The sequence below is a fragment of the Lactuca virosa genome, chromosome 2 (assembly GCF_052849685.1).
Source record: "Lactuca virosa cultivar CGN04683 chromosome 2, Lactuca_virosa_CGN04683_v6, whole genome shotgun sequence".
Classification (NCBI taxonomy): domain Eukaryota; kingdom Viridiplantae; phylum Streptophyta; class Magnoliopsida; order Asterales; family Asteraceae; genus Lactuca; species Lactuca virosa.
In genome coordinates, this window is record NC_136427.1 from 306,325,071 (window position 1) to 306,335,772 (window position 10,702).

Sequence of the window (10,702 nt, forward strand, 5' to 3'; positions counted from 1 at the left end):
TAAATTATAAAATTAATAAATAATTATAGATATATTAAAATTAAATAAATAATAAATTGTTATTTAGTTTTTTGGAGTATACGGTTCTTACTATATAAACCAAAACCAATCCGAAATCCAAAATAATAATTCGATTTTGTTGAAAACCAAACAAAAAATCTGAATATCTGAACCAAACAGTCCAATCCAAATTGTCCAATTGGACATTTCGATTTTATCAAAATAGTGAATAGTCCTAATTATAGGGACCTTTTGAGATTAAAAAAAAGTTGTTATGGACCAAGTGGGCAGATTACCCCAAACCACAAGGACCATTCGTGTAATTTATCCTATTTATTATTTCATTCGATCTAAAATAAGTATATCCTACTATACATTGTTTTTACAGCTGATTATCCACTTATCACTTTCAAAACACACATCCAAACACTCCCCAAATACAAAAAAACTTCTCTTCTCAATCCCTGCAACACAAGGAATCTTGATAAATCAGGGTAGGTTCACAACATTCATCAATTTAAATTAACAGGAGTTTGGAGAGAAAAAGAAAAAAGGAAAATAGGTAGACAGGTAAATGATTGGTGTCTTGATACATTCAACCAAGGTTTTTTTTGGCTTAACTTATTAAGGTAGTGTTTGTTTTTTGTTTGCAGATCTGCGTGGCATCTTCTGTCTGCGCCGCGCAGACCACGCGCAGACATTAGCCCTCGCAGACTGTTTGTTTTTTTGAAGACTGCAGACCTAATGTCTGCGCGCCCTCTTCTTGGCGCAGATGTGGACCAGAGTCTTCAGACATCTTCTAGCCTAAAAAAACATATATATCTTTATTTTTTTTAAGTTTTTTTTAATTTATATTTTTTCCAACTTTATTAATGATAAACAGTTTGAAAAAAAAATTACAAAACTTAAAAAAAAACGTTCGACGATACAAAAATGATATTTTTGACAAATTTATAAATAAATATTTATTACAATAATAGTCGTTGAAGTTGTTTATATAAATATGAAAAAAAAATGATAATATATTCTTATATTTTTTTACCAAATTTTGTAAAACATTATTTAATACAGTATCGTCAATTTCTCGAGAAAATATTTATGGTACGTTTTTAATGAATTTAATTGAAAAAATCGAAGTTTATTTTCATCCATTTATGTATCAAATTCTTTGATCACTAATTATAATGTTTAGTTATAACTTCGCAACCAAAGTTGTTGGTTTTTATCAAATATATACGTTAATTCATACCATTTTTATTTTTATTTTTTATATAATAATACATAAAAGTTGATCTAGATTCGTTAATTATTTATAACAAAGTCATAAAAATATTAAAAAATCACTTTGAAGTTTAAAAAAATCAGTTTATATAAATTTCAGTTTATTTTAGTAGCCCGCAAATGTTAAAAAAAACAGTCTTCTTTTTTCAGACTGCAGACGTTTGGTCCACCTCTTCTACTGCAGAGGTCTACAGATGTGGTCCGCAGACTGCAGACATTTTGCATCAGAAAAAACAAACAGCTCCTAAGTCATTTTGTCCAAATTAAGTCAAAAAGTAACAACCATATGCATTAAGTGCTTAACTCATTAACTCAAAAAGTAACAGGGGCTATTAAGTGTTACCTCAAAACTTTTTAGCAATGGCTGCTATCCAGGCTCTATCTTTATCGTTATATGCATAACTAATGCTTGATGCCAACAACACAAACCCTCTAATCTTGTCTTTAGAGTTATTCCCTTTAAGCACAGGCAAAACCAATAGAGAACGTGTCTCTTCAGGAAGCATGTCCCAGAGCTCAGAATCTGAATTTTTTTTTTACCACTTTTCATTACTTTTAATTTTTATCAGCTAGAAATCTTTTGAACCATATGATAATTCACCTGATCTTTGAGGAAAATAAAGGGTATCTGTCAAATTAAAGAGGCCAATACGTTGTATTTGTTCCTTAAACCATTCAACAGCTTCTTCTTTTGATAAATTCATGGTTTTGGGTGTGTTCCAATAGCCACGTACGCATATCACATCTTGGATAGATATAAGCTATATACCAGTTGAACAAAACAAAAAAAGAATTAGCATATTCAATATGAAAAATATGAGTAAATTCAAGAAACAACATCCTTCCATTTATATGTGTATTGTAGCATCCTAGTTTCATTTCTTTCTATTACAACATTCTCATTGTAGCATTATGCTTTAAATAATGTAATTGATTATAGTAATGAAAATTGCTTGGTAGTTAAATGACATTGCTATAACAGGATAGATTTTCAAAGTACATTGGTGTTATAAGAAGATTAGAAATGATAGTGGGATGCTATATATAATAAACAAATGAATGAAAATATGTTGCTGTTTCTTGCATATAACCCTTAAAAGACAAACTAATCCATTGATTAAGATAGTATAATGCAAGTCTTGGACATGGTGATGAAATACCACAGAAATGGTGTTTGTGTTACGTAATAGTGTGTAGGATCCCCAGGCTAAATCCTCCTTCATGGTTTCAGATATATGCGGTGACATTGCAAAGATTTGCTCAGCGCCTTCAGGGATGTTTGCTTGAATCACCGGAGTAGCACCCTGAATTTGTGTTTCTTTCTAAGTATCAGGATGACAACGAAGAACCAGAAGGAAATAATAAAAGCTTCACCTTCAGAAACTGCCCAATGTAGGGAAGCATGACGGAGAATGCTGCCAAAGAAAGACCAAGTAACTCCGTTCTCTGAAAAGCCATAAAAATTAAACAAAATCAATTGGAAAGGTTTAGCGTTTTATAAACGTATATGTAAAGATTTTGAAGCAGGACCTCTATATTTCAAAGAGGATATATAACTTCTTTCGGATTGCACATAACCTGTTCGTTCAAAATCCTGACTCAAATAAATTACTCACAAGCTGGGCCGGCGTCACGGTGGTTGAATTCGAACCCAAGAAGTGATTCAAAATCAGAAGAGATCCAAATGTATAGCCAATCCATCTGGGTAAATACGATTCATCCAATCCAGGAATTCCTAACGTGAAGCGAAGAACGGATAGATTGAGTTGTTGCTGTTGATTTTGAGAATTGTCGGCGCCAGAGCAGCTTATTTTGGATGATTTCCTTGTGTTGGTGAGAATCTTGAAAGTGTTGAGGCCATTGAATTTGGGTGCGAAATTGGAGCAAATAGTGGAGGGAGTAAGGAACAGAGTACAGCTATGGTTCATTTTGAGGGTTGAGGACTGATGACTGCGTGCGGGTGCGCAAACTGTTGTAGACGATGTACACGGGTCTAGACCCGACCCCGAAAAATCTGGAAACCGAAATTTGATTATTTGTGGAATCGGTCATCGGATCCATAAAAAACCCGTTCCGGTTCACTTACTGTACGATATCAGGTAAACTGATTTATAACCATTTTGAATCTGGGACTTGGAACCAAGTTGAAGCCGGATATGGATTTTGAAACCGGGTTAGAATTTGAATTTGAGAGTTAGAAGTGGATTCCATATCATTGAATTGTTAAAAGATAACTTAGGTGCTCTTTGTTTTTTCCGAAACAAAATGTCTGCAGTCTGCGGACAATATCTGTAGATCTCTGCAGCAGAAGAGGTGGACCAAACGTCTGCAGTTTGAAAAAAGAAGATTGTTTGTTTTTTAATATCTGCGGGCTACTAAAATAAGCTAAAATCTAAATAAACTAATTGTTATAACTACAAAGTGATTTTTTTAATATTTTTATGACTTTGTTATAAATAATAAACAAATCTAGATCAACTTTTATTTATTATTGTATAAAAAATGAAAATAAAAATGGTACAAATTAACGTATATATTTGATAAAAACCAATAATTTTGGTCGCAAAGTTAGACCTAAACATTGTAATTGTGAATCAAATAATATATTATGATTTTAAAATTTGGCACAAAAAAATATAAGAATATATTATGATTTTTTTTCATATTTATATAAACAACTACAATGACCATTATTGTAATAAATTTTTATTTATAAATTTGTCAAAAATATCATGTTTGTGTCGTCGAACTTTTTATTTTTAAGTATTATAACTTTTTTTTTTCAAATTGTTTATCACTAATAAAGTTGGAATAAATATAAATTCAAAAAAACTAAAAAAAATAAAGATATATGTGTTTTTTTAGGCTAGAAGATGTCTGAAGATGTTAGAAGACTCTGGTCCACATCTGCGCCAAGAAGAGGGCGCGTAGACATTTTTAGGTTTGCAGTCTTCAAAAAAACAAACAGTCTGCGAAGACTAATGTCTGCGCGTGGTCTGCGCCGCGCGGACATAAGAGGCTAAGAAGATATGCGGGCAAAAAACAAACATCACCTTAGTTAAGGATAATTGCTTTACGGAACTTTATTGTTGTGTTTATGCTTGTGAATGGTAAAAAAAAATAAAAATGCTTTGCTTGAAAAAATAAAAAAGATACATATCACATAGTAAATTTGGATAAAAAAAAACTGGCCAAATATTTAAATAAACATGTAGTTGACATGTTTATTCAACTACAAATAACACCCGAGATTTTTTCTTGTGGTAATTTCGATCAGTAATACGCAAGAGGTTTTTTCGAGTCAATTGATTCAAGCCTATTCAAATTTTCAGTTTCAGGTCTTGGACGTGCTTAGCCCTAAACCCAATGGACCCATACCTAGCATACCCGATTGTTGTGGGTAGAAATTTTGACTTTTTTACATCTTGAACTTGTACTAACATATCAGCAAAGCCAAGATCTTGGATTTAATCAATATATTTGACTGTCATTGTTTTTCGTGAAATCTTATACAGGAACTTAAGGCTCAATGAAAAAGGAATAGACCAAGTCAAACCACACGTGGTCAATGCCTCATGAACGTTGAAGACTCTCATAAAAGTCGAGTCAATCGAAGATCACGGAAGATACCAAGAATGTCGGAATTATAGTTATCATTATTATGTATATAAAGACTAGCTAATTGATGCACACATAGACACTTCCACTGCTACTTCTTCTCTGATTCTCTCGACACTTGAGCACATTCACACCATTTCTAAGATTATCTATCACTTGTAATTTTATTTCGATTTAATATAAGTTCTAAAGCAGGTGATGCCATCACCTCTCGAGGTTTTATGTCGGATATCCAAAATGATTAAGTGTTTTCCTCGTAATTTACTATGTTCTTGCATTTACTTTCATTCACTTGTTGCTTCATCGATAACAAGTTACACTATTGTTCACTTGATTGTTAATTTGTTTTATCAATTAAAATTACTAAGATATCTTTTGGTATCTTGGTATCTTTTTGAGTATCTTAAAGCTTCATTATGTATATTCACTTATCACTCACTTTAACACTATTTTTGTCCCAAATAAACTCATTTACATCTCAAAAATACTACACTTTAACTTAATAGCTCTTCGAGCACTATTGTTTTCCACCTCATATCTTGGGCACAACCAAGATCTTCGACATATTTCAAAATCTTAAGCACTCCAGTTTTTAACATCTTATTTTAAACATCACACAACACTTACTAATTTGGTTTCGAAGTTAGTTTGTTAATTTTTGGCTAAAACAATTTGGCGTCATCCGTGGCACAAGTGGTGTTATCATATTTTTCTCTTTAAAGTCACTCAAAAAGCTTTTTTTAGATTTTCAATCACTTGCACATTTTTGCACCAAAGATGTATTCTTTACCAAAATTCACTTCTAGAACTACTCCATCCATCTCACTAGTCAGAGCCTACCCCCACCTCTTGTTGTCACCTCACAAAGAAGGAATGTTGAGATCCCTATAAGGACCATTCCAACATCCTCATCGGTTCAATATTCGGGAACTACAACCTAATAAATACCAATTATGATCTCGAACAATGAGATCATATCCATACTGGCCATAATGGAGCAACATATCACTGAGTAAAGCGAAACCAATAAGATGTTGTTTGAAAGAATGGAGACACTAGTCTCAAGCCTGAGAAGACCTATGGAAACTACACCAACTCCATCTTCGATGTTATAGCCCAAGATCCTGAATTTTGAGACTGGTGCATGTAACATCCTCTTTCCATGTATTCATTTTTGACTTTTAGCTATTTATTTTTGTTCATTTGGACTGGCCACGACATGGCATTGGGAGTGCTACGACATGTCACTTGATTGATGAGAAACGCATATACGCGATTGGCCATGGTGTGACGTTATGTTTGCCACAGTGTGGCAGCCATTTGGGCCTAAAACCCTAATTTCGGGATTGGGGCCCTATTTAAGGGCACTAACTCCTAGGGTTGCCTCATTTGGCAAACTCTACCCTTTGAAAAAGAACCTCATCCAAAACCATAGTCTCCATTTGTGTTTTGAGTGCTTGAACTCCATTCTTGTGAAGGTTGAAGGGAAATTTCAGAAAACCCAAGATCTAAAACTTCAAATTTATTGAGATGATGGATCCAAAACAAAATGCGCCAAGCGATTGGCATGACTTGGGCGTAAGCAAGTTCTGTGACTTGGAAAAGTTATGAAATCGATGAAGGGAAAGGGAATGATAGAACAGTGGTAAAAGGAAACTCAGAGAAACAAACCCAATACGAAGAAATATAGTTTTCCTCAAAGTTGACCCAGGAACCTAAAAGATAGTACATTATGGAAACTTGCCTGATGACTGAAGTGATTCGACATCGACATTGGAAAAAAATTACTAATTTCACTCTCATTACCATGTAATATCCCTAAATCTATGAAATCCTCGATGATGGGTTTCTCTAATCTAGATCCAGCCCGAACAATTTTCTTACCCATGATCAAACAAAATACGAGAGAATAAAATGAATAAAAGGAGGAAAGTGATTACCTAAAAGAGCATGAGGAAAACCTTGATGGTCATGAGTTGAGTGAAGTTTGAAATGAGTTATCTGTGGGTTGATAAAAGGGTTTTCACATGCGAATTTCGGGCATTCAAAATTCAAACTTCTCGGGATAATCGACGGATAAGATTGATCCTATAAAAATGGGGCACATCATATCAACACAATTCACCCTCAAAGTCTAGAAATCTCCAATAACCCAGGATCCTGGATTGAAGATTTTTGAGGCAATTGTTATGGGTAAAATTTTCATCTTACTATTTCTATATATCCATCTAACATACTGGGCAAGCCCAAGATCTTGGACTTAATCAATATCTTGGTCTACCATCATGTTTCTTGTGATATTTTGTGCATGAATTTAGAGCTTGACAAGAAAGGAATGGACTAGGTCAAAACTCACGTGGTCAATGTCTCATGAACGTTGAAGACCATCGTAAAAGTTGGGTCAAGCATGGATCAAGGAAGATCCCAAGAATCTCAGAATTTTAGTTATTATTGTTATGTATATAAAGACAAGTTGATCGAAATTCACACACACACACACACACCGGCTGTTACGTTATCTCTGATTCTCTCGACACTTGAACACATTTACATCATTTCTAAGATCAACGAGTACTTGTAATTTTATTTTGATATAATATAAGTTCTAAGGCAGGTGATTTCATCACCTCCCAAGGTTTTATGTCAGATATCCAAAAGGATTATGGGCTTTCCTCATAATTCTCTATGTTCTTGCATTTACTTTAATTTACTTACTATGGTTTGATCAACATCCACTTATTTCATTATTTTCTCGATTGTTAAACTGTTTTCATTATCGAAATTATTAAGATACTCTGTTGTATCTTGGTACCTTTTTGAGTATCTTAAGCTTTATTACACAAATTCACTTGTTGAATCATGTTAACACTCTTTTGTCCCAAATACACTTATTTTCATTACGAAGCAACACATTTTTTATAAAACAGTTCTCTAAACTTGGTTATTTTCTACATAGTATCTTGGGCACAACCAAGATCTTCGACATATTTCAAGATCTTAAACACTTTACTTTCACATATCTTATTTCAAACATCACACCACACTTACTAATTTGGTTACAAAATTAGTTTGTTACTTTTTTACCAAAACAACCCTCATGAGGTATACTTTCTTTCCATAATACACATCTTGCTGTAACACCCGTGTTGCCAGGTATTTTGAGTTATGGCTTAAAATATAAAATGTTGGTAATTTCGGTCCTTAAAATGAGTGTTCTAGAAGTGCACAGAAATAAGAATGTGTCAACCAAACACGATATATTATCAACCTCAGGTCTTATGCTAGTGATAACTAAAATGTTTATTATCGATTGAATCTTGAAGCTCTCGAGATCAATACGACTCCCACTAACTTCTTGACATATGAGTTTTCTCTCAAGTATAATTCTTTGACGAGCTAAAAAAATATTCAAAAGTTCATGTGGATTCTTGACAAGAAAACACTTCATAGAATAGGTCTCAGTTTATATTTGTTTCTTGATTAACGAAAACATCACAACTCCAATCTTATATGTGCTAGAGTAAGAAAACATCTCACTCCAATTATTTCAAGGTGTTTTCAACCTTTTAGTTTGAAAAGAGTTTCAACATATGATTCATAGTCACTAAAGCATGGCTCTACAACTTGATTTGGAACGAAGTATGACTCATATATGATCAAACTATTTCCAAAAGTGTTCGATTCCTCTTCTTAGTCATACAATTGCACTAAGATGTTCTTGGAGGAGTCAATTGTGATGCAATTTCACAATTATTAAGATGATCATAAAACATGATGCTAAAGCATTCTCCTTTCTTATCAGATTGGAGAATCTTTTATCTTTCTGCATAATAGATTCTTCTTATTCGTTTTGATACTCCTTGAATCTTTACAAAGTATCAGAATTATGCTTAATCCTATAAACACAATCATATTTACTGAAACATCAGAAAATCATGACGAATAGAGTTATCGTCATTTGTGGTGGATCTGAATAGTCCATATCAACATGTACTAGATCCATTAATCCTTCACTTGACTCACATAAACATGTGATCAATGAATTATTTATAATTTTCTAATGAACAAGATTCTCATATACTATACAATGTGACCTGTAAAATACCAAGTATCTGTCCAGTCGGTGATGATATTTCTTTTCACTTGGTCAATTATGACAGTACCACATGCGATATTATAAGAATCAAATCCACAATTAATATTTCTAATATTAGAAACGTAACCAATACTTTCATAAATTCCATTGCAAGGAAATATAAAATAAGGCAACCAAATAAACCAAAATTTAACTTTTATTGAAAATAAACAAAAAATTGGAACTTGTCCTTTCTAGTAATAACAATCTATTAAATTATCCTAACTCCCTATGACACATTCTTCTGAAACCATAACTCGAACAAATCACTGATCCTCTAAGTAGAATATCCAGCTCTCCCCCACTTAGGGTTCTGACCACAACCAACTGGCATTTGCAAACAAGCTAAAACTCAAACCGGCTCACCCAGATGCGTAGCATCCCTGGCCCTTGGGATATATAACATAACGCAATATGATATTCTAGATAAGGACCAATAAAACTCAAAGAGATTCCAAATATCATATGGAGACATCGGGAACTCCCTAATCATGGTTGCCTCTAACATCAAGAATTCCATGCAAATGTACAAGAAAAACACCAACTTCCTATCTAGGAAGAAAAGGAATACTACACTCCTCGTCTGCAAATTCCAACCGACAGTTCATCGCAAGAATCATTCACAAATACGAAAGACATCACTCTCTTAGTCGGGATACATCAGAGACAACAAAAGTTGTCGCTCCTGATTTACATTCCCTGATCGCTAAAATCCATCAGGTAGCACCTGATCCACATATATCCCAAGAAAGCAGACCCTTGCTCTCATCCCAAAGCAACCATACCATAAGGGTCCTATTGTGTGTTCCCACACTGCCATATTGTCACCTAAAAACACAGCCATATAGCCCCATGTTGGGTCTACATACCAACTGTTAAATGTGACTCGAGCATTTGGATCATATTCATGAAGCATTTGGAGCACTTGGACCTCAATTGAGCACTTGGGGTTCATGGAGCATGTGATAAAGAAACATATATTCTAAAAGAGGAATGGATCATCAGACAAAGGAACTGATCAAGTGCCAAAGGAACGGATCGTATACAAGGGGGTTTGGAACACCTGGAAGGAGTTTGGAGCACTTGGAAGAGATATGGAGCAACAAGGGGTCCTTGTTGCACCACATGATGAAGAGATGGGTCAAGATGGATGCTCTTGCGCCATCTTGTTCTCCTCTTGCGCCATCTTGTTTTCTTATTGAGCCATGCATGGCCTTGTTGAGCCATGCATGTGCCTGTTGCTCATGGGGATGTTGTTGCTCCAAGATTGATGTTGTGCGCCATACTTGATGCTCTTGTGCCATTTAGATCCCTGTTGCGCCAACTAGGGTTGCTGGTGCGCCATGAAGAAGCTATTGCACCATCATGGACCATCTTGGTACATGATGCGCCATATTGATTCCTTTGATGTGCTATGTTGATCCAAGTATGCCTAGAAGATGATAATGCTCAAGAATGTTTCAGAAGATGCTGCATGGCGGATTGTGATTGGTTGACACCCTTCATGGGCCTATGGCCAATGGGCTTGGACCATTAGGGTTTTAGGTCTGATCCCTCAAGTATAAATATGGAAGCATGCTAGGTCATTTTGTATCTTGAATTCTAGAGTGATATGCGAATCTCTGTGTAATTGTACTTGTAACCTCTGTGTTGAGAGCTCTGAAATAA

At 34.4% G+C, this 10,702-nt stretch overlaps 1 protein-coding gene across 1 annotated transcript; it reads right to left on the reverse strand.

The window, feature by feature from the left end:
* Window positions 1–258: 258 nt before the first annotated feature.
* Window positions 259–3,266, reverse strand: HCF208 (chaperone (DUF2930)). The gene is made up of 6 exons (XM_079081150.1): window positions 2,898–3,266; window positions 2,656–2,727; window positions 2,442–2,585; window positions 1,883–2,042; window positions 1,625–1,804; window positions 259–464 (listed from the first exon to the last, which is right to left on the reverse strand). The coding sequence occupies exons 1-5, from the start codon at window positions 3,207–3,209 to the stop codon at window positions 1,626–1,628; spliced, it is 867 nt and encodes a 288-aa protein (XP_078937276.1). The 5' UTR covers window positions 3,210–3,266; the 3' UTR covers window positions 259–464; window position 1,625.
* Between the last annotated feature and the right edge of the window lie 7,436 nt (window positions 3,267–10,702).